General features: G+C 54.7%; 1 protein-coding gene across 5 annotated transcripts in view; it reads right to left on the bottom strand.

The window, feature by feature from the left end:
• Window positions 1-8,854: 8,854 nt before the first annotated feature.
• The window catches only part of KIRREL3 (kirre like nephrin family adhesion molecule 3), a 121,017-nt gene continuing 106,818 nt past the window's right edge, over window positions 8,855-23,053 (bottom strand). The window contains exons 10-16 of one of the 5 annotated variants that reach the window (XM_088018143.1): window positions 22,434-22,534; window positions 20,307-20,505; window positions 18,745-18,780; window positions 15,107-15,289; window positions 13,320-13,429; window positions 9,880-9,966; window positions 8,855-9,305 (exon numbers count right to left, since the gene is read on the bottom strand). In XM_088018143.1, coding sequence (XP_087874269.1) covers window positions 8,862-9,305; window positions 9,880-9,966; window positions 13,320-13,429; window positions 15,107-15,289; window positions 18,745-18,780; window positions 20,307-20,505; window positions 22,434-22,534 — 1,160 coding nt within the window. In that variant the 3' untranslated portion in view covers window positions 8,855-8,861. The remainder of the gene's footprint in view (window positions 9,306-9,879; window positions 9,967-13,319; window positions 13,430-15,106; window positions 15,290-18,744; window positions 18,781-20,306; window positions 20,506-22,433; window positions 22,535-23,053) is intronic. The other 4 variants (XM_028120821.2, XM_088018144.1, XM_088018145.1 and 1 more) reach the window with 4 other exon arrangements.

Genomic DNA, 23,053 nt, shown 5'->3' with positions numbered 1-23,053 from the left:
TTTAATGGGCTATTTAATTAAAGGGTAGGAATGTGCCGCGGGCTGGTCCCATGGCATCGGAGAAGGGGGCAAAATACAGTGTTCTGCCCACTTTCGATAAAAACACGGAAGTGCTGCGTCCACTAGAGCCTAGACCCAGAGCAGGCCTCCCAGGAGGGCAGGGGCGTCTGGAGCGGGTGGGTGCCCTCCAGAGAGGGGCTGCTACCTCCCAGCGGGCTTGGGAAGAGCAGTGGGCTGGGGGTTCCACGGAGAATGGGACCTCATCTAGAAAAGAGGTTTGAAACCTAACATTAAACTATTTTTCCTAAAATGGAAGCCGTTGTGATACCCTGTGTCCTTCAGGTTGGGGAGGACATGGAGGGGGCAAGTGGGTCACAGCAGTGCCCCCCCCCCGGGCTCCCAGCACTAGACAGGCTGGTTAAAGACCAGCAGTGTCTCTGGGACCCTGTGGGACCCAGAGGAGGCCATGGTCATTCAGGAAATAATTACTGGGTACAGTGCTTGGTGCCCAGTCATTCATTGTCATCCTGGTGACGTCATGGTCATCCAGGCGAGCAGGTGGCGCCCAGAGCAGGCTGCTGCTGGACACCCAGCCTGGCAGTCTACCTCCTGGTTTACTTCCCAGAGGTAGGGAGAGGCAGGAGGATGCCAGATGGGAGTGGCAGAACCCTCTCCTCCTCTCCCTGCTCCCTCTCTTTTCCCTCTCAAGCCTTTCTTTTCTAAAACCTCATGCTGGGAGGTGTGCGTTTGAGGACAGGGGTGGAGTAAGACAAAGGAAGCCAAGTTTCCTTTCTCAGATTAAGTGGGAATCATAAAATGGAATTTACACAAGGTCCTGCCCAGTGGCCCAGGCTGCCAGGATTGGGATGGGCAGGGTTTGGGCAACGTCTGAGGGATTTGGCAAGGCCTATCCAGCCCGTTGCCGGGTCAGGGGACAAAATGCTGTTTTCCCTGGGTTTCTAGAATTATGAGAGCCCTGCCATTTGCCTGTATCTCCCTGCTTTGTTCTCCATCTTCCCAGGCCTGCTTAGCTGCCAGCCGGGCATCTTGCCACCCCCACAGCTGTTCCTTTACATCTGGAGCCAGGAGGGAGAGCTGGAGCTCCCCCACAGGAATGGGACTCACAGCTGCGTTCCTGGCTTTCTCGGAAAGAGTTGCAGCCTTGAGGTTTTGAGACCGCGAGACTGTGACAGGACAGATAAAGAGGGGCAGAGATCTGGGAGAAGCAGAGGAAGATGACACACTTCTGGGCCGAGCGTGGGAGTAGCCTTGAGAACACCCAGCCTCGTGCCACAGAACTGTCCTGAGGAGTATCGCTGGGAATAGAATTGCCTGCTCTCTCAGAAGCCTGGTGGCATTACTTTGCCAACTGCTCTCCCCCCAAGGGAGAGGGGGATTCCGAAAGCAAATAGGGCCCCAGCCTCTGCAGCTCCTTGCCCTCTCCCCTCTACACGGGCAAGCGTTGTCTCCCAGGCCTTAACCTGGGTGGTGGCAGGGTGGGGTGGGGGGCGACTTGTTGACTCCAACAGGGGTGTGAACGTGTGCGCCGGGCTCTTAGCTCTGCTTACCCCTAAGGCTTCCCCAGCAGCTTCTCGTGAGGGTGTGCAAGGGAGTGTCCATTTTCCCATCCAGGGCCACTGAAAGTGGCTGTCAGCACATATGATCCAGCTGTCCTGGACTGGGGCCACTGTCTCTTACTGAACACGCCTAAACTTGAGCCAGAATCTAGCACACAGGGTTGGGTCAGATTCCCCCCTCCACGCCACCCCCCTAAACTCCACACACACGCATAGAGACACGGGAGCATTTTACATTCTTGTTGGGTTATGCCTCCGATGCTATGTGCAGAGAGTCCTTCAGAAGTACATCCTGATAAGAGTGTGTGTGGGAAGGGGGCATATATATCTAAACTGGCCATTGTTCCCTTGGTGGTCTCAGCTCTCTCCAGGGTGCCCCAGCCCCAGTGCAGATTGCAGATTGAGTCAGTACTGGCCCAACGTCAGAGCGGGGAGTAGAGCTTTGATTTGGAGTCTTTGGATGGGGTTCTTTGGTGTTCTGAGAAAGGGACTGTCATTCTTCAGTTAGCTCAACCAGTGGGAATGAACTGCCTCCCAGTCGGCCTGGTACTGATTAAACAAACATGCCCTGAAAACGAGGCGGGAGGGGAAGTAGGGAACACTATGGGAAAGCACTTGAGTCCAAGTCTACACATCTGGGATCCACACCGGGCTCTGCCGCGTCATTCTGTACGACCGTGGGCCAGTCATTTCTCCATGTCTACACTCCGATTCCCACATTCGTTGAGACGAGAGGGTGGTCCAGCCAATGAGGACCACTTACACCAGAACTATCTGGGGCTGATTTAAGAACGCATTCCTGGGTCTTATCCAGGCCGCTGGGGAGGAGGCTCAGGAATCTGGAATTTTAACAAGCACCCAGAACCGCCGCTCCAGCAGTCTAGATTCCAGGAGGAGCTCACGGCCTCTTTCAACTCCACGGTCTGCGCGCGCACAGCCCAACCTGATCCCTGGCGTCCCTGAGGGGTGTTAATTAGGCGCACGCGCGCTCCTCTCCCGCGGGCGGTGGGCCACGCAGCAGCCAGGGCTCTCAGTTTGCCGCGCCCCCAGCGGCGGCGGCGGAGGCCGGGGTGCGCATGCGTCGCGGGCGCGGGGCCGGCGCTGGCCGCTGTGGGAAGCGGGTGGGGACGGACGACGACCTCCCGCAGTCTGCCCGGAGTCCTCTGGGGCGCTCACCCCAGCGCCGCGCCTCGTCTGAGGCCGGCGCCTCCCTGGCAACCGGCTCAGGGCCTGGCGATGGCTGTAGAGGGGAGTCCAGGGCGGGCTGGGGCGGTGGTGGGGTGGTGGGGTGGGTCCCCGCCCTTCTACCCGGGTTTGCTCAGCCCTGTTTGCTCAGCCCCTGTAGACCGGAACTCCTCTGCCTCCCGCTGGGCTCCTTCACGTGACCTCCGTTGACTTCACCGCAGAGGCCGGGTTGAAACAGACTTGGACTGCGAGGGAGCAGAAGAGAGCTCCATCCGGTGTGAACAGTGGGGGAAACTGAGGCCCGGAGAAGTGAAGGGATTTCCCCCCCCGCCCCCAGCTCGACCACCTAGCTGGGCAAGACAAGAGTTTAAGCCTTTTACCTAGCTCAGGAACACATTTAAATAAATGATATTCTATATTCACAACACATCGTGTTGCCTTAATTTTGGACACTTCGGGTTTTTATTTACACTTTCTGAGGACATAAGTACATCCGGTTGCTTTACTCCGGAGGCTGTCTAGCTTATGAAAAAATCTGAGCTTGGTTGGAAACAGTTCTGTCTTTGAGGCGGCAAGGCGTAGTACACACAAAATACGGACGATTGGATCGTGGGTTCTCCCTGCTCTGTCATGTAATTACCCAAGTACACCTCTGCACCTCCATCTGTATCACGCATGCCCATCTCACAGTGAGGTTTTAAGGATCTAATGGGAATACGGTTGTGAAAAGATGGTGTAGACTGTAAAGTATGATATAAATATTAGATTGGAAAGCTGCTTCACATGATGGGAAGTCCTGGGAAGCGTACGAAACAGGTGAGGTACACATCTGGAGGGCCAAATATTTGCCCAGGTACTAAGATGGCTGGTTACAGAAAAGCCTTTGTCTTCAAATCACCCACAAGCTAAATACGACATTGGCAAAATGACTCAAATGCAGGCTTCGCATAATCAAACAATGCACAGTGATTTCAAACTGCTCTCTGGCAGTGGTTTTCAAGTTGAAGTCGGATGCCTTTAGGGGTTTTTGGAGAAAGTGGTTTCTTGGGCAACGTGATCCATCCTGATGGCATGCAGGAGGAGGTTCCTAAACCGAGGTTGACAAGGACGAGATCTCAGAGTTGGGATGCTCTTCTCTAGACCCTCCGACCTTTTCGATGCCTTAATCATAGCTTCAGAAAACTGTTAGTTTTGAGCATTCCCATGGTTCTGCACCCGGATGCGGTTCCAGGAAAACTTTCCAACTTAAAAGTTTAGGGAGGGATGTGTGGTGAGTGTCTGTAGTGTTAGCCTGTTTTCCTGTCCAGTTCTTTCGCAGTGAGTTTACGGCTCATGAGACACTTGGGGGATCCTGTGCCCGAGAAATGAACCTTGAAGCTCATTATTAGGTGTCAGATTTGTTGGGGCGGGGGGGGGGGCGGCGGCAAATGTATCGGAAGGCTCCACTTCATGGAAAGTGATTACAGAGAGCTGGGAGCAGGTGGGAGAGACCACAGTCCTGTCTAGGAGGGGTTAGCACAGACGATTTGACAAAAGTTTTTAGGGAAAAATGAACTTTTGGGGGTTGATTTTAGGTTCCTGGAGAAGATCAACAATTTAAAGCCCACGCACCCCTAGACAGAGGCACAGCTCTCTCTCATGGCAAGGCTGGGAGGGTGGAGCTGAGCGGAGGGAATGAGAGAAGGCTCAGATGTTGAAATCACCCTAGGGGATAAAAGTTGGAATTACTGAACTAAGCTATTCCAGAACCATCTATTATTCTGAGGCTTCCTAAAACACTATTTACATACATCACCAACTTTAACACTCAAGGAGTATCTTCTCTGCTTAAAGATGTATTTCTCTCCTGCGGAAAAAACTCACAAAAGTAGAAGTTAGAATCCGGTAGGGAGAGTCTCTCCTGTCTGTTCTTTTTCTCGGTAGGTTTCTGTCCCACTCCTATAGCCACACATGGCAGGAGAGCTAGAGAGACTTTTAAATTAAAAGTCAGAGAGGAGGTTCTTATCAGAAAATTCCTTCTTCATTCAGTATTTCTCCCAAGTGCAATGTCCGTTAGTGTCATGGATACACTGCCTACGGGCAGCAGGGCCCTCTCATTTCCTTACAAAGGGGGTGAAAGTGGTATCTTTTAATTTAATCCCCCCGACAATGTCTTTGCCTAATTGAAGGTGACCCTCAAGGGGATGAGTCCCCATATTCAGCTCCTATCTCGAGGAGCACTTTTCCCCTTGCATAATTGGTAACAGATTTCGGAGAAGCCCCAGTTAACTAAGACCCAGATTCTCCCAAAGAAGACCTGTTTCCTGAGACTTCATTCACCTTGTCTTTGAACATTAACAATTTGGATTCACGGCACAGAGGACGGTTAAAAGGGAGCATTATTCGAATGGTTTCTTAGCACTCCAAAATATTTCCAAGGACCGGGACACCTGGGTGGCTCATTCGGTTAGGCATCTGGGATCGAGTCCCCGCATCGGGCTCCTTGCTCATCGGGGAGTCTGCTTCTCCCTCTGCCTGCTGCTTGCCCTGCTTGTGCGCATTCTCTCTCTCTCTCTGACAAATAAATACATAAAATCTTAAAAATATATATATATTTCCAAGGGCCTTAGGTTAAGAAGGTTAAGAAGGAAAGGAAAGAGATGTCTTTGCATAGCTCAGGGTCCCTGATCAGCAAGCTCAGGGGTTGAGGACGTCCTAGCTCTGGGGGTGGGCTGAGTGGACTGTCCCAGAGAGGAGCTCTGGGAACATGGAGTGGCACCAGGGATGTCGACCACAAGTCAACGATGTCTCTTGTGAATGGTGTGTGTTCACAAAAGGCCTTTTAAAGATGAGGGCTGTGTCAGAATGAAGAAACCTACAGGGCCTGTGATAATGAAAGCTTTTAGCGTCTGTCAAAGACTTAGCCGTTAGAGAGGAGGGGGAGATGGACCCAGGAGGAATAGCAGTTAGAGATAGACAGAACGGATGGTCCTCTTCTCCTTATAACAAACACGTATTCATCCAGGGAAACAAATCTTTATTTTTAGACAGACGACTAGCTTGAAATTGTCTCATTTTCCCCAGTTTATGACCTAGTTAGAGAGACTGAAACACAGGGGGTTGGGGAAAAGATGTTTGGAGCCTTACCACTAACAAGAAGTAACCATCAGAGTGAGAGTGAGAGCTCCTTATCAGTGATTCTCAAAGACTGCTGGTAATTTTGATGCTAAAGCTGCAAATAAATGGCTGCTATACGGTTACATCTCCTAAAAACAACTTAGATAAGAGGGTTTTTTTAAAAAGACTTTTGTAAAAGGGAAGTAAAATTTAAGATTTAGCGGAGATGTCCTTAGTCTTAAAATAAGCACAGCAAGTGGTATTTTAAATGAAAATCTCTATACAAATTAAGATCGTTTTTATTTAAATTACTTATACTTCTAATTTAATAAAGAGTTTATTTTGTAGGGAAACTTCCTAGAGCATAAGCTAATGGCAGGACTTCCCCCCGCCAGCCCGCCTTGGTCTTTTTTTCTGGTGCCCTCATAAACCGCACACACGATACCTGGGCAGAGCTAATGGAATCTGGGGTGTGGACCTTGGGATTTCGGTTCAAGTTCCATAACAGCACATGCCTTACACCCCGTGTCCCTCCCATGCAGGCAGTGAGAAATGGATTTCCCGTTGGCTCCTTTTCTGCTGTTCCGAGAAGCCTCCCAAGGACGGCCTCATGTTTATTTTCTTTTCCCTGGGTCCTCTCCACTCCGGAAGCTCAAGGGCAGCTTTGAGGCCCTATTACTTTAGAGCACTTGGTTCAATCAGCTTCATCAGAAACGGATTTGCTGTGGTATTCTAGCTCATCATGTGAGAGTGTTTCCTGTTCCATGAAAGTTGAAGAGGTACTGGAAATGACCCCGGGCTTTCCAGACTGATAGCGAGCCTGAGAATCAGAAACCGGGCTCCCATCCAGGGCCTGGGAGCCAATAATGAATTTTAACGCTATCAGAAAACTGGATACTGGTCTGGGTGGGGGTGGGGGTGACTGGATATACAGGATGGCTTTGTTTGGCAGGAGTGCGGTCTGTCCAGGTCGCCTGGGGACTTGAGGTGGAGGATGCCAGTCCCGCCTGCCTTCCTAACAGAGCTGTGGTCCCTCCTTGCTGAGCCTGCCCCAGAGTGGGAACTAGCAGGTGGCCTTTACCGTCAGCCGTTTTCATCATATTCTAGGATGACCGCGGCCTTCAGTTTGTGCTTTGGATGGAAATACTTCACAGGGGAGATCATGTGTGTATAATGTCACATTTGCCACTTGTTAGCCTGTGACCTTGGGCTTCTTGAAGCCGCATTCCCTGGTCTGTAAAATGGTGATCCTTTGTGAAGATTAAATAAGATTACAACTGTAAAGCACTCATTTCAGTTCATTTGAAATCACCTACAGGAGAATCCAGGGCTTCCCTCTGCCTCAAAACCTTTTTTTAACCCCTCCCTTTACCAGCTTTTTTGTGCCCCTCACTCTTCTGCAGGAAGGAAATAGGGCTGGGGACAACTGAGGTGGGCACGGAGTGCAGTCTAGGCTCCTTCTCAAGGCCGCCACTTTCCAGAAGCCTCCAGGTGTTGCTAATTTCCCCCCCGCTCTCTGTTCTTCTCTTTCACAGAGTTCTTACTTGTGACCTCCTACCCCTTCAGCAATTCTTTGAGGGATTCATGCATTGGAGAGAGCTCATGGGGTTGGGCCTTGCGTGGCCAAGTCTTGATGACGCAGGCCCTGTGCTCTCTGCTTGCTGCCATGATAGTTCACATTCTTACCCAGAGTACCTGAAGCTCGAGAGGGACAGAACTCCTTCTGTTCTATGGGAGAACAGTATGCTTACTTGTTCTTCTGGTTATGCCGTCATAACCTGAGTTTCGAAGCAAGAATGGGCACCTCCACCCTTTCACGAGAACTGTATATGTGTATGTGGCTGGGGCAAGGGGTAAAGGGCAATGAAGGTGTGGTGAAAATTAGGTGGTAGATGTGCCACCCACCTCCAAGGTGGGGAAGGCTGGAAGGAATTAATAGACGAATCTTTAAGTCATCCTTTTCCTGGCCACCACACCACCTTGCATCTGTTCTTAGATCCTTGTTCCTTGTTGGCAGAGGCAAAGTATGTGCGGGTTTTAAAGACCTGACCTCTAGTCTCCTTAAGCCCTACGTGCTCCAGGAAAGACTCCCTGCAATGACTGTTGGAAGAACCCGGACCCAGAGAAGCTCTCACACTTCTTATATTAACCCCGATTGTGCTGGAGGGCAAGAGGACAGTACAGGAAGCAGGGGTGGGTGGGGAGGCTCTGAATTGCACAACCTGGAGACGGGAGTGTTGGGCGAGGTTCCCCAGGTGCGCCCATGTTCCCTCCTACCCCTCCCTCTCCCTCCCAGGACATCAGTCTCCGACTGGGCCAGTCCCACCTCAGAGTTCAGAGGCCTCAAGTCCAAGGACAGAACTGCAAGAGTATGGACACAAAACACCGAACAAATTGGGGGTGGGCTCACAGCCAGTGTGGCAGGAGAGATGCTCCGGGGCCATTTCTGGCTTCTCAGCATCCAGGGTCTGGGCTCTGAGCAGCAGGGGGCGCTGGTGGGGGGGGGTCTGGTGGAGGGGGGCAGCCCAGTGCTGGGACGCGCTTCACCCCCCTTCTCCCCAGCGTTGTGGAGGAGCAATAGGTACAGGGGTAGGGCTGTGGGCAGCACAAGGTAGAGCTCAGGGGGAGGCCGGAGAGTGGACGGCAGTTTCATTAAAGCAAAGTTCTAGCTGCCTCGAGTGCCTGTAGGGGGAGGGCCTCCAGGAAAAGGCCGGACCGGAGGGCCCAGCACCGAGCACAGCGCACTCAGCTGCATCCTCCGACCGCGTCCCCACCCGCCCGCCTCTGGCCCCGCTGCAGCTGGGGACCCGGGTTTGTGCTTGATCAGGGGCTTCGGAGGAGGGCGGTCGCAGAGGCACGGGGCGTGGGGGTGCTGTCCTGGAGGCGGCCGGTTCTGGGGTGCTCTGCAAAGCACCCACAGTCTCTGGAGAGCCAGAAGGTGGCACGCTCCCCCCGCCCCTTCCCCAGCCCGCCCCAGCCCTCCCCAGCGCCGGTTTGGGATTCTCAGACGTGAGTCTGCATCCGCCGCTGCAGGGGTCGGCTGGGGTCGGAGTTCTGGGAAGAGGACTGGGAGTGGTGGGAGGACGAAGCAGAGGCCTTGCTGGCCTTGTCGAACTGCACGTAGCCGTCCTGCTTGCCGCTGCTGCTGACGCTGCTGTCACACTGCGTGTCCAGGAAGGAGCTGCTGTCGCTGAGGGAGCCCCTCTGGAACTCGCGCTCGCAGAGCTCGATGGACGAGCTGCCCATGCCCAGCACGAACCTCTGCCCGTAGTCGTAGAGGCGGCCCTGGCCGCTCAGGGTGCTGTAGATGTTGGTGAAGGACATGCCCGTGGGCACGCGCTGCTTGCCCGCGGGGCGCAGGTCCGGTTGGCAGCTGCTGAGCGAGATGGTGGGGGTCGAGTGGTGCTCTTTGAAGGTGTTGACGCTGTAGTAGCCATTGGTGGGGTCCTGGGAGGGGGCCAGAGCGAGAGCAGCGTCACCCGGCGGGCACAGCCTTCCGAGGCAGTCCTCCTTGGCACGGGGAGGAAGGGGACAACGGCGGGCACGGGGCGGCGGCTGGAAGGAGCCGCGTGGCACGGAGGGGAGGGGGCGGGCGGGTATTGCGGCGGCCGCAGGGGCGGGGGCGAGGGGCCGAGGGCATGCGGCAGGGGGCGCTCCACGCGCCACGTGTCACTAGGTCGGGGCGGGGCAGAGGCTGCTGAGAAGCCGACCTTGAAGGGTTTTTGTGTTTTTGTCCAGAACATGGCTACTTAATTTAAAAACGGTGTTTGTGAGGAAGCTGTGGGAGAGGAGGACCGTGGGACCGCAGCCTTCACTCTCCCGCCTCCTGGGGCAGGCGAGCGTCCCACCTCCGGGAGAGAGAGAGAGAGAGAGAGAGAGAGAGAGAGACTAGGCACCTGTCCTTAAGGTGACCTCTGGCCTCCTCGTTTCCCGTCTTTGTTTGTCTGGATCTGGGCCTTAAGGCATGAGGGCTGAAGTCAGGATTCCACAGCTGTGACTTCCAACTTGTGGCTATTCTTACCTTCAGGTTCTGAAACTCCTTCTCCTCTTCTTTGAGAACCTCCAGCTGCTTCAGTACTGAGTCTTGTTGGAATTCACCCCGGTCCATCTACAACCCGAAAATGGCTGCTCAGTGGATTGGAGGTGGGCTAAGCGTCCACTTCCCGCAAGGAAAAGATAGAGGAATGAACTCAAAAGAAGCCTGCCATCTCTGTCTCCCCCTCCCCACCTCCTGTCCCTGGCTGGCCCATGGAAGGCAGGTGGAGGAGGCATGGGGAGATCCCAGATGTCGTCATCGTTCCTAGATCCCTGTCCTGAGAGACAGGGAGAGACAGGAGGAGTGGGGGGCGGGGCAGTTTGCTAAGACCACACTTTCTTCCCTTGGGCTACGGCATGACCTCCAGAGATCTCACTTGGATGATTCGAGTCGATTCATGGAGCATTTACTGAATCTCAGGCCAGGCATACACACATTGAGGGACATTAAGATAGGGCTATACACAACAGGGAGCTGGGTGTGTAGATAAATAATTACAGAACCTCTGGGTTCAGAAGGCACAGTCTGGGGTCCCAGCAGGGCAGCTCATCACCCAGTGCTAGGCTCCGTGAAGGTCTTAGGAAAGAATCACAGTGCAGTACTACCTGTGAGATGCTGGCAACATGGGCCACACCTGTTATTCATAGCAATGGCTTCGATGTACTAAACGTTACCTTCCTAACAGAGGCCAAAGAACCTTGGGGCAAGAATCACTTTTAGCTTCTCTTTGGGTCCCCAGCCCACCTGGCACAGCGCCTTGTCTATTGTGGTCATTGACCAAAATGCTTTGGGCGTGAAATCACAGGTAACTGTTTTAATTTGTCATGCCTAGCACAGTGCCTGGTAGACCGTAGGGCTGTTGCAAATGTTATGTTTGTGTTGGATGAATGAATGGAATGGCATAGCTCTCGATCACTGAACATGGAAGTAACAGTTAGATGGAAGGTGGAAAATCAAGCATGCTTGGCACACGGTGGGTACATGAATCTGGATAACCACGGTGATGCTGACTTATCCTGTGGCACACAGATGCTTCCCGGGTGTCACTTCTGCATACAACATGATCTAGGACAGCCTCCCACCCACTCTTCTCCCTTGTGACTCACTTTCTTGGTCTCTTTTCGGAGCCTCATGGCATCAGCCAGAGGGTTTCCATTCTGTTTCGCCCTCACTGATGCTGCTTTTTTTCATTTTCCAGTAAATGTTCTGTGTCTGCCTGGATTGGAGGGCTTTCCCACCAGATTCAACTTCTAAGCCTACCTCTCATCAATGTTGGGGCCTTACAGGGGCCGGGGGTGGGGGGAGTGGGGGAGGGGAGGCTCCCAGCAGGTCCCTCTGCCAGGGTCCCTCCCCCCACCCAACCTCACACGTCCTCTTAACTGACTACTGAGTGACCCCCCACTCTTTCTCAAGGGTTTGGATTGCAGGGTGTGGAGACACTCTGAGGCAATCAGGATGTCCCAGTGGGAGGGAATTAAAGGTCCTTTTTGGGAGGAAGGACACGTCAGGATACTTCCACACCAGCCTTGATGAAGCTCATCTACAGAGACATCCATTCCTTCTTGGATCTAGGCTCTGGTTTCCACTCTTGTAAGATTAATTGCTCTCCTGTGTCAGGCACTGTGTTTGGCCTGGGGGGAAAGAGATACGCATAGATTTGGGAATGTGCCCTTCTGGAACTCTGAGATAATCGGGGAGCTGACGTGTAATCCGAGCAATGCACTATAAAAGAGGAGCATGCAACGTGTTTGAGGAGAGCAGGAAGTGTGTAGCTCTGCCAGCAGTGGGGAGGGGGAGAGGGTTAGGGACAAGCATGGAGAATGATGGAGGGAGTGACATTTGAGCTGATTCTCCTAGGAGAATGTGAAATTTAATAGGCAAGATCAACAGGCCTGTGTAAAGTCTCAGAGGTATAAAAGACTCAAAGGCTGGGAACAGCAAGTTTTTGGGGTGTCTGGAGGGCCGGGTACATTTAGTAGGAAGATGGAGCTGGAACAGCCAGCAGCTGCCACCTCTCCATGAAGGGCCTGAGACATGCTTGGTGGTTGGACTTTATCTAGTAGACAGGGGGAGCCACTGAGGGATTTTAAGTAGGAGAGTAACAGGATCCAATTTTCGTTCTAGAAGGACCCTTTCTGTGGGACTCTGGAGGGTGGATTGAATAAGGTGGTTAAAAAAAAAAACAAGGTCGGGCGCCTGGGTGGCTCAGATGGTTAAGCATCTGCCTTCGGCTCAGGTCATGATCCCGGGGTCCTGGGATCGAGTCCCGCATCGGGCTCCCTGCTCCTTGGGAGCCTGCTTCTCCCTCTGCTTCTCTCTCTCATGAATAAATAAAGAAAATCTTTAAAAAAAAAAAACAAGGTGGTGAGACCACTAGGCTGTGGTACTAGTCCAGGGAGCCACGATAAGGCCCCATCAGGGAAGTCATAAGGGGACAGGGGCAAGGGCACACATTTTGAGAAAGTTTCTGAAGTGGAATTGAAAGGACCAGAGAATGAGATTTGGAAAGAAAAAGACTGGGTGAGGAAAATGTCAGTTCAGCTCAATCATGTTGGTGAGCCTCCACCAGGGGCTGAGAGTCCTTGGAGTCTCGGGGATGAACAAGGCAGCTTGCTCACCATCTAGCGGAGACAGATAAGGGAAAGGGTGATTTTACAGCAACACAGTGGCTAACATTTCCTGAGCACTTACTGTGTTCTACAGGCTCCAAGTCCTTTATGGGTTTACTCATTCGGCCGTCACCATGGCCTTGTGCGCTACGACTTTCATCCCCACTTCACAGGTGGGGAGACTGAGGCACAGGCAGGCTCCCTGCTCTTCAACCCGGGCTTGCTGCTACTCCCTCAAGGTATTTGAACCATGACATAGTATGCCCTAGAGTTTTCTAGCACAGTTTCCCAGGTTTCTGCTTGTACAGCTGGGTGGATTATGGTCTAGTAACAAGAATCAGGAAGAGCGGCAGGCTTAGGTTTGCTGAAGAAGTTATGAGTTTTTTTCTGGTGAGCACTTGGGTTCCTGAAGAGGAACCTGTATTTCTTGTAGACTTTTGGGGCTGGGTTTGGCGGAGGGGCAGGGCATGTACTGAATATCTATCATATTCATGTGTGTATAGAATTATGTACTAAGTGACAACATATTATGGCACTTTATGCATGTGTTGTCTCTCCACTGAACAGTCAGGTTCCCTGAAAGCTGGGATGGCATCTTAGATGGCTTTGAGTCTCCCAGAACACCAAGTGCAATGTAGCAGATAGACAATAACTCTTTGCTGGCGGAGAATGGGTGCCTGACCTATTATGGGGGGAGGGCACATCTTGACCGATGCTCTGCTTCTCAGGAGCATCCAGGCCACCAAGAAGCCTCTGGAACCAGGACCTTCGGGGCACAGAGATCGGGATGGGGTGGGGATAAGATGGCATTCTCACCATCAGCTGCTTGATGGTGGGGTGTTCCTCAGCCTCCCGGCCGGAAGCAGGCTCCTTATGGACAATCTCCACTCGGATGTCATTCTTGGCCGACACAACCCCTTTGAGATCTGGACGTAAAATAGGAAAGTGTAGATGACAGGTTCAGTCCTCATCCTCAGGCGTCAGGGCCTGAGATGTCAAGCCCCCACTTCCCCCGCCACCCCCAGGGTTCACCGTCCAGCCCCTGAACTCAGTAGCTTCCAGCCCCCCACCCCCACCCCAATAGAACACCTGTCTGGATGTGCTGTGGGCTGTTGGGGCTTCGGCTCTCTTTCTCTGTGGGTCGTGTTAGGTGCACCTCAGCCTTCCACTCTGCTGCCCTGGCTTGAGAGGCCATCCTCGTGCATTCATCTGCCTCACAGAGCTAGGTCCTTTTTATCCTCCTTCTAGAAGTCTTTCCTGGCCTAGTCTACCAGGCTCTTCTCTCTCCATTAAGAGAATCGCTAATCTTACTGTCAGAAGGGGCCTCGGGGTCCCATGGTCCATCCCCCGCCCAAAGCAGACACATCCCTGACACGTGGTGGTCCAGCTCTTGGGTCAATGCTTCAGTGGTGGAGACTTTACGGCTTCTAGGGGAGACAGCTGATTGAGAGTCGGGGAGCTCTGTTAGAAGACTCTTGCTAAAACATGCTCCCCTATAATTTCCACTGAGAGGGGGTCAGGGAGCTTCCAAGACCACATCACTGGGGGAAAGCAAGAGAGCCATGGCTGCCAGGCTTGGGGTGGAGGAAACCTAGTGGGGGACACCCCGCTTTCTTCTAACACATCCAAGTGGTGGAGGGAGTCGGCTTCTTCTGATTATTCATCTTGTGCCTTAGGATCATCGAACGTTAGAGCCAGTGGGGTCATAAAAGTCTCATCACGCAATCCCTAACTATCACACGCAAGGAAACTGAGGCGGGGAATAGTGGCGGCTTGCCCAGATTCGCGTGAAAAAGGCAGGGCTAGAAGCCTGAGCCCCTACTGGTGGCAGAAAAGGGTGGGGCTAGAAACCCGAGCCCCCACTGGTGGTAGGAAAAGGCGGGGCTAGAAGCCTGAGCCCCTACTGGTGGCAGAAAAGGGTGGGGCTAGAAACCCGAGCCCCCACTGGTGGTAGGAAAAGGCAGGGCTAGAAGCCTGAGCCCCTACTGGTGGCAGAAAAGGGTGGGGCTAGAAACCCGAGCCCCCACTGGTGGTAGGAAAAGGCGGGGCTAGAAACCCGAGCCCCCACTGGTGGCAGAAAAAGGCGGGGCTAGAAGCCTGAGCCCCCATTGGCTTCCCTCACTCAGTCCTCCCAGTTTATCCGTCCGCGCGTCCGCCCTTGACAAGTAGCGTCAGAGCTGCACTCGGGCTGGAACTCCAGGTCCGAGTGATTCCTCAAGAGTGCAGAATTTTATCGCTAGTGACTGCAGAACTTTAAAAGTCTTCACAAAGGGATGCCTTGAGTGCTTTTCTCCCCTTCGTTGTGGGTGACCTACTTCTCTGGTTAGACTAGCAGAACCTGGAGGGCAAGGATCAAGCCACCTCCCCCCAACCCCCTCCCAGAGTTCTCTACGGCTCCATCCAGCCATAGGTGCTCAATCCCGAGTGCTGGCTGACGGCCTTGGAAGACGAAGCTCACTTCCGTTCAGTTCCGCATCAGTTGCGTGCCCACTACGTGCCAGACACCACGTAAAGCACTGCACATAAGAAGATGCCAAAGACCCCATCCCTACCCCAGCAGCTCACAGCAGGTCAGGGCCCCTGCTCACGGCACTCCTGCTTACTTGCTCTCCGGAGCAGTCTAAGCCTGGCCTTTTTCTCTGTCCCCCTCCCTGAGCTCCCGGGTCTCCCTCCCGTACTTCTCTGGGAGCGGGCACAGCAGAAGGCCACAATGGTTGCCAGAAGGACGAGGAAGGCCACACCAGCTCCTACGGCCACCCCGATGATGACGGCCATCGGCACAGACTCTGTGGGAGAGAAGCAGGCACAGCCGATGGGAAATCAGGGACAGCCCACTCTCCCCACCAGGGCCTTCCCCAGTTTCCTCGGGGGGGGGGGGCAGCCCCTGGGGCTAGACACCTGCACTCAGGCCCTCCTGGGAAGTGCCTGGGGAGGGGTGAAGGGTGGGGGGTGGGGCCTGGGCCGGCCCAGGCAGAGTTCCAACAGGGGTCAGCTCCAGCGGGACTCAGGGATTCAGGACCAAGGAGGGGGTGCGAGGGACTACGGAAGAGGTGGGTGGGGAGGGAGGCAGGCAGACATGGGGAGGGGAGGGCCAGGGAGGGCTACCTGGAGATGAGAAGCAAGGCTGTGGTACTGTTTAGCTCCCTTCTGTACTAAACCAGGAATAGTCTATCATGCGGGGGCTGGAGAGTAGAAAGTCCTGGATTTTTTTTTTTTTTTTTTTGTAAAACGACTATGGTCACTTCCCTTGTTTGCCTGGTTTGTGCTCTCCTTCTCTTCCCGTTCCCAGGTGCAGAGGATGGACATGGACCACCAGCTTTTAGAGAGTTCTCAGGCCTGAGGCAGCTTGTCCTCACGGGCCTGCCGGGCACCAGGGTAGTAGCTGCCAGAGGCCCAAGTCTTAGGTGCAAGGGGGGTGGTCAGGATTGCAGCTGCCCCCCACCTCTCTAAGGAAAAATGCTCCTTTTCCTTGGCCCCCCCCCCCCCAGTTCTGCTCCTTCTCTTCCAGGGCCAGTCCCCAGGCATCCTGGTAGCCCTCTCTGCCAGGCGCCCAGAACTCCAGCTAGGCAAGCCCTCACTCCCTGCTGAGTTTATCTGTTCAGGGCCCTAGCATGGTGGAGATGCGGATGGGGAGGGTATATTGGGGGGTGTGTGTGTGTGCTCTTCCAGACAGCCCTGGCCCTTCTGTGGCTGCATGTGGGCTGGAGTACAGGATTTGGAGCCCCGTATAGTCCATTGGGAATAGAATTAGAAAATTTGGGGGCAGGGAGTCCTTACGGCCTGCTGAATCCAAACCTCCCATTTATAGATGGAAACACTGAGGTCCAGAGAGGTCGCATGACTCAGTCAAGGACGCACAGCTGCAGAAGGCCAGGGCAAATCCCGGCCTCCTCTTGCTCCCCAGCTCCGTCTGCTGTATCACACAGCATCCTCCAAAGTTCACGTGCTCTGGACAGCCCAGACGCCAGCACCTTTTCTGAGCAACTTACCTCACCTCTCTATCTCCAAAATGGGATCATTACAGTGCCCACCTCAGGGGGTGGTTACAGGGTGAGTAACCACTCACTCCATGAGTGAATGCAAGGAAAGACCTTGAAACTGAGTCTGGCACCAGTCCTAGTCAAGTGTTTGCTCCAGTTTCTGGAGGGGTAGGAGAAATGTAGCAAGATCAGAACCTTGAATGAGAAGAAAATTCCTTCTAGAGCCTGAGCTCCCTGCCCCCTAATGTGCCCCACATTGTCAGTGTGGATGACTGCGGGATGTCTGGGACTTTGTCTTGGGCTGTGGGTTAGCCTCTCATTGCTGTTGGTTGCTTTAAAGAGGGCAAGAGAGGAAGAAACCCTCCAGGCCTGGCCCCTGGAGGTGCAGCTGGGCGGTGGCGGTGGGTCGCCCCCTCCCGGGAGGAGCAGGTGCCCGGGGTGGGCAGCGTTGGTGGTTAGGCTGGATCTGCACAACAGTGCACTCATCACCTGCCTATTGGTGGCTGAGACCGCTGTGAGAGTGGCAGGGGAGGGGAGAGGAGAAGGGGGTGCGGAGAATACGCAGGGATTAAAAATGGGAGGGGTCTGGGTTGGTCTCAACAGTCAGGAGTGACAAAGGGGACTTGACCTCAGTAGACCTCAGTCAGACCCATGAGCTTGCTTTGGTACGTAGATGATTTCTGTCTTTGGGTTTTAATTCTGTTAGGCAAGGAAAACTGCTTTGGAAGCTCATTGGCTCTGTTCTTTTGAATTTTATTAATTTGGGTTCGATTTGGTTCCTCCTTGATTCCTCCTAAGTCTCCTTGGAAACACTCAAGTCTTGTCTCAGCTGAGCTCAAAGCCAAAGGATGACCGTGGAAGGTTCCTTAAGCTCTGCAGGCCTCGATGTCTCTCCCGTCCAACTAGAGGACCAGGCAACAGTATCTAAGGTGACTTCTGACCCGGGCATCTTGTGAGGCCACATTTCCTTCAGTTGTTATACGGCACCGTCTTATCTGGAGAACTGTCTCCGAGTGGTGGGGCTGGGACAGAGAGAGGGTCTGCTGGGGTCAGGGGGACCACTGGGGTGGCAGTCCCTCTGCAGCCCGCCTGTGTGTGTGTTTCCTCCTTGCCTGGCTACCTGGGGACTGGCCAAGGCCGCATGGGCAGGCTGTCCCTCTTGGATGTTCCCCGGAGAGGGGCGGGAGGAAGGAGCCGCCCTCCTGCTCAGCCTCACCTCCTTCCAAGGAGGGGAACTGGGCATGAGGAGTCTCAGTCAGGAAGGAAGGTGTCAGGGAGCTGCAGATGAGTGTGAACAGACGGGAGACATGGACACAAGAAGGTGACACCACCTCCAGCACCAGTAGTGGTTCTGAGGGAGAATACCACAGGAGTCTGTGTACTTCCTCTGGGAGCTTGCCCGAGCCCAGACTGGTACTCTTAAAGGGCATATCCGCCCAGAGGGGAGGGTGTGTGGGCCCCACAAGGAGCTTGATGAAGGGACTGGCGGGCCCTAGCTCCTTCAGGGTCAATGTGGCAGAGGACCCCCACATCTTGCTCATGGCTCTTGTCGGCTCCATGGAGTCTGGCTTGCAACGTCCTGATTCTCTTTTTGGGTTTCTGCTTGGAGAGTGGAGGCAATTGTCTTGTGTGGGGTCCTAAGACAGAGCAACTCAACCCTGGGAGCCTGAGGACCACCTTGCTGCTGGGCACGTGGGGAGGGAGGCACTGCCCCGCAGCCTGAGCCCCCGGGTGGATGACACTTCACTGGGGGAAAGGCAGGCAGGAGTAGGGGGAGGAGGCGGCGAGCAGAAAGCATGGATTAGCATGGGTTATGCAGGCCCAGGGGCTGGGAGGCCCTGGAGTCCTGGGAAGCATGGCCAAGCTGGTGATGATGTTGAGAAGCCGGAAGAGTCCAGGAGAGCCTGGAAACAGAGGGAGGCCAGGCCAGGGGCGAGCTGAACCCAGAGGGGAGGAGCCAGGGTTTCCGAAGAGACGGGATGGGAGGAACAGAGGGGGAGGAGTGAGAGCCGGTGTCCTGGGCTGCAAGCAGCCTGTGGGCTCTGGCATTGGCGACAGAAGAGATAGGTCTCTGGGGTCTCTAGGCCCAAGCTGGCTGGGAACCCCTCTCCCTGCTCTGGCTGCACTAAAGCCTAGAGGTGGGGGGAGGGCAGAGAAGTTAGCGGCCTGCATAGGCCTCCCTACCCCTTTAGGGTCCCTCCCCAACTAGCCCAGAGGTCCCTTCCTCCCAGCCCGGGGAGTTCTCATGTCTCCTTCCGTACCTGCTTCCAGCCCGGCTCCCGACTTCATTTCCGAACCTGTTTGGAAATAAAGCAAGCGTCCACAGCCAGGGCCTGGCTGGCCAGGGTGGGGTGGGCCTGGGGCCGGCCACCTGGTGGGGATCGGGATGAGGGGCTCCCTCCTCTCTCATGTTTCCGGGACCACCCAACGGACCCAGGCTAGCTGAACTGAACTGGGCGTTCTTTCAGACTGACTTAGAAGAGACTCCCGAGGGGTAGGGACCAGAGAAAGAAGTTAAGGCTTGGGAGGAGGGGGGTATCTGGAGAGGGTGGGGTGAGAACACTAAGGGAGGGAATGGGGGTGGGGGCACTCAGGGGAAGACATGGAGGGCAAGCAACGGGGGACTGGGAGGGTTTAGGATGATGTGTGGATGATAGTATGCAAATTATGTGCAAAGCATTATGCAAAGCAGCATTATTAGTGAAGAGGTGTAGGGAGACACTGATCCGCAGGGTAGCGCTGAGGTCCGAGGGGTCCAGCTGAGACCACTTGCTTGGCCCGGAATCTCCTGCCAGGCCCTCAGTTTGTGGGTGCGCCTGCATCTTGGAGGGGTTGGACACTGCCAGGGCTGAGGAGCCTGGACCGCCCTGTCTGCCATAGACTGAGCCCCCCTGGCAAAGGGGCAAGATCTACAGCCCATTTCAGGCTCCGTGTACTGCTGGCTGTCTGCCGAGCGGCTCAGAGCCACCCTGCGGTGCCCCTCGGAGGCTCCCAGCCTGTGGTCCGCATGAGACCTTGAAGCGGAGACTAGAGTTCTCAGCATCTCTCTGATCAGGAGATGCGCAGTCTGTACACGGGGTCACAGGGGGGGTGAGCCTTCCTGATCCACCTCCTCGCCCAGCCAGCAGGTCTGAGCCCTCCCGCCCAGCGCTGCCCTCTGGCTGGTGTGCCCTTCAGCGCACAGTGGTCCTTTGGTCTTCTATGGTCCTGGAGGAACAGCAGGGGATCTGAACCTGACCCCACCACCATGTACCAGGGGTTGGGGGCAGCTCAAGTACTATCCCTTAGCTTAGCATGAGCACCCTCTGGGGGACTTTTGGGGAACCGGACTGGCTTATTGTCTTAATGGGCTGGGCCAGGTTCCCCAACACATCCGTCCTGGTGTACCGCTGCAGGGACACTCCTCAGTGGATGACACCCCCCTAAGAACACTAGGGAAACGCTGAGTGCACAGAAGCCAGGGCCCTTAGAAGCTGCTAGAAGGCTCCTCATGGCAATCAGCTTGGCTCGCTCTGTGGTCACCTTTTCCTGAAACACCGTCCTGGAGAACCACCAGCCTAAGCAGGTTTCCTCCCCCTTTCCTTTCCTGGTGTGCCTTGGCCTTGGGGGAACTGGGCCACAGAAGGCCACTTCCTGTGACTTGACCAAGGCTGTGGAGCAAGTTAGGAAGTGCTCTGTGACTTGTCCTCTGGCTCAACCTGCCTGTGGCCTCAGGTGGGCTTTGTTGGCTCAAGACCCTGGAAGACCTTGCCTGGGGCCCTACCCCAGGTGGGGAGGGGCCCTGGTGGTCCTGTGATCCCCTGGTGGCCCTGGCGGCCCCCACCTTGCTCCTTGAGCCGGATGATCTCCGTGTCGGAGCCGAAGCTGTTCCAGGCGGTGCAGTTGTAGATGGTCTGGAAGTCGGCCCGCACGATGTTGCTGATGGTCAGTGTGGAGATGACCCCCTCTTCGGTGCTGACCGTCTCCACCGTGTAGCGCCCCGACGTCCCCGACTCCAGCACGTTCTCCTTCCAGGACCAGGCCTGTCCGAGGTGCGCAGAGTGAGGAGGAGACCCCGCCCCCCACCGCCAGCGCCGCCCTGCCACCTCCCTGCTCCAGGCCGGACGCTGCCAGGCTTGCATCCGGCAGCATCATGCCCACGGGTCTGCACACACATCCCAGCACGCCACAGACATGTGCACACAACACACATCAACGCACATCACAACACACACACCAGACCACACACGCACATAACCATGCACGCGCACACGAAGGCTGGGCCACCTCGGAGGGCATTTCCATGGACAGGGGCCTTCTGTGGCTCTCCCCTGGGACACCTTCTGGGCAGACAGGGAACCCTGTGACAGTGATGGGAGCCCCCCGCCCTTGGCGGGCCCTCAGCTGCCCTGGCAGGTGGGAGAAGAAGACCAGCCCCAGAGTGACTGAGCCTAGTTTTGTCACTTTGCTCCTTTGTACAAACATATGTTCCAAGAGTTGTACTTGTGACCATGTTAACCTGTCTTAGTTTATAAGGCTGAGAGTGGAATTCTTCTCGGAGCCTTTTCACATTTGTCAGCATGTGAGCACACAGGCCTGGTTTTCGGCGTTGGGGAGAATGTGACAATCTCTGCAGGTAAGCGCTTGGCGGTGGGTGAGGTGCCAGTGCTTCCTCAGACTTGGCCCTGGTGACATTCTGGACTGGAACATTCCTGGTTGTGGGGGCTGGTTTGTGCATTGTAGGAAGTTTGGCAGCATCCCTGGCCAACATCTGCTCGATGCTGGTAGCACCCCTCCGAACTGTGACAACCAAAAATGTCTCCAGACAATGCCAAATGTCCCCTGGGCGGGGGATCTTGTCCCATTGAGAACCGCGGGCCAAGAGTTAGATCTCTATGAAGAGAAAGATCGTGCGAACACGCTCAGTAGTGAACGGATTATTCTGATGGGCATGGGTTACAGTTACAACTTAAAAAAAATTAAAGGGTGAAGGGAACAGGGGGCACATAGGTATTAGTTCTATGTATGACTTCTTGCAATTTGCATGTGAATTTTTCAGACAGTGAATGAGCTGGATGCCTGAAAAAGTGTGTAACACACGTGATGCGCTAACCGTATCGGAGTTTATAGGATGACACCTTGAGCGTTTACAGCTTCAACGTCCCAGCCCCTGGCACGCACATGCCCTGGTTGCTCAGTGTGCACCCCCTACGTCCTCCCTGGTGGAGTTGACCCTAGGGCAGTCTTCTATCAGGACTACGCTAGGCATCGGGGACCACTAAAAATAGTATCTGACTTCCATTAATGCTAGAAAATGCTTCCCCTTCTCTGTTTTCGTGCCGAGGCTCCCACCGGTTTCAGATGGACTTGGGTGAAGACCCTGGCTTTTACAAATGCAAACACCTGGCAGGGCTCAAGTGTGAACTCTTCAGGTGGCCTTAGTGGCACTGCAGGGACGGGGATGAGTTTTGCAGAAGGGAGGGACAATGGAATGATATTTTTGGAGGGGAGAACTTGGTAAGTGGGGCAGGGCAATCCACGGGCACCTGGAGGCCCACAGAGGAGGACTCTGGGGGGGTGAAGAAAGGGGATTGCCGACCACAAACCACACTCTGTCTAGGATTTTGCCAAAGACTGGCCTTGAACCCAGGAAAGGGAAGCAATCGCTTATCATTCCTTTCTGCTACCCTCACTTGCCCCTCTGCTCCTAGGACGCAGAACTTGGTTGGAAGCATTACTGTTATTACTGTTAGGGCACATGTGGACAGCAGAGCAGAGTTAAAGACACTTGCAGACCAGCTCTGGGAGCACACTGTCTTCGTGATGCCTTTCCCAGACAGACAAGGCAGGTATAATTTTCCCCACAGAGGATGGGAAGCTCAGAGGCCTGGTGGTTGTAAGAAAGAGGCGGTCTGAGATGAGCCGCCAGGGGAGTCCCCCAGCCCTCCCCTCCCGGCCCCAGAGCACTCACGATTCGGTCGGGTGGCGGTGTGCTCCGGATGAAGCACTTGATCTGGCCCTTCTCCCCATGCAGGGCATGCTGGGTCTGGGTGCTGGAGATGATGGGGGGTCCTGTTGGGGAGACAGCATCACACCAGGGAATCAGGAAAGGCAGGTGCCTGGCTGGACCCTTCTGGGGTGGGGTTCAGAAGTTGACCCATTCATCCAATCGTTCAGCGCACATTTACTGGAGGCCTGTATGTGCAAGGTAAAGTGCAAGGCAGGGGACTCAAAGATAAATTAAGCGTTCAGTCATAATCCTCTCAAGGGATGACGAACGAACGCTTCTAAGTCAGAATGCCCAGAAGACATAAATAACCGTCATAAAAGGTGGTGAGTGTTCGTACCACGGAGCGGTACACACGAAGTGCCAACGGACTTCAGAGGAGAGGGGCTAATTCTGCCTGGCGGGTGGGGAAAGCTTTACGAAGGAGGTGGGACCTCAGAAGGGAGGAGGGGAAGTGTCGGGGAGGAAGGGATACTAAGTAATGTTACATCTCTAATACCACCTCTGCCTTAGTGGACTGTTCCACTCGAGCCATTCTCCCCCACGTCCAGGAGAGGGCGCGCCTGCCTAACAAACTGGGTGCC

Source organism: Eumetopias jubatus, unplaced genomic scaffold (genome assembly GCF_037043125.1).
Source record: "Eumetopias jubatus isolate StellerSeaLion01/CBP00866 unplaced genomic scaffold, mEumJub1_p1.0 scaffold_13, whole genome shotgun sequence".
In the NCBI taxonomy this organism is placed as follows: Eukaryota; Metazoa; Chordata; class Mammalia; order Carnivora; family Otariidae; genus Eumetopias; species Eumetopias jubatus.
The sequence above is the reverse complement of the archived record's forward strand: the minus strand, read 5'-3'. Positions and strand labels throughout refer to the sequence as shown.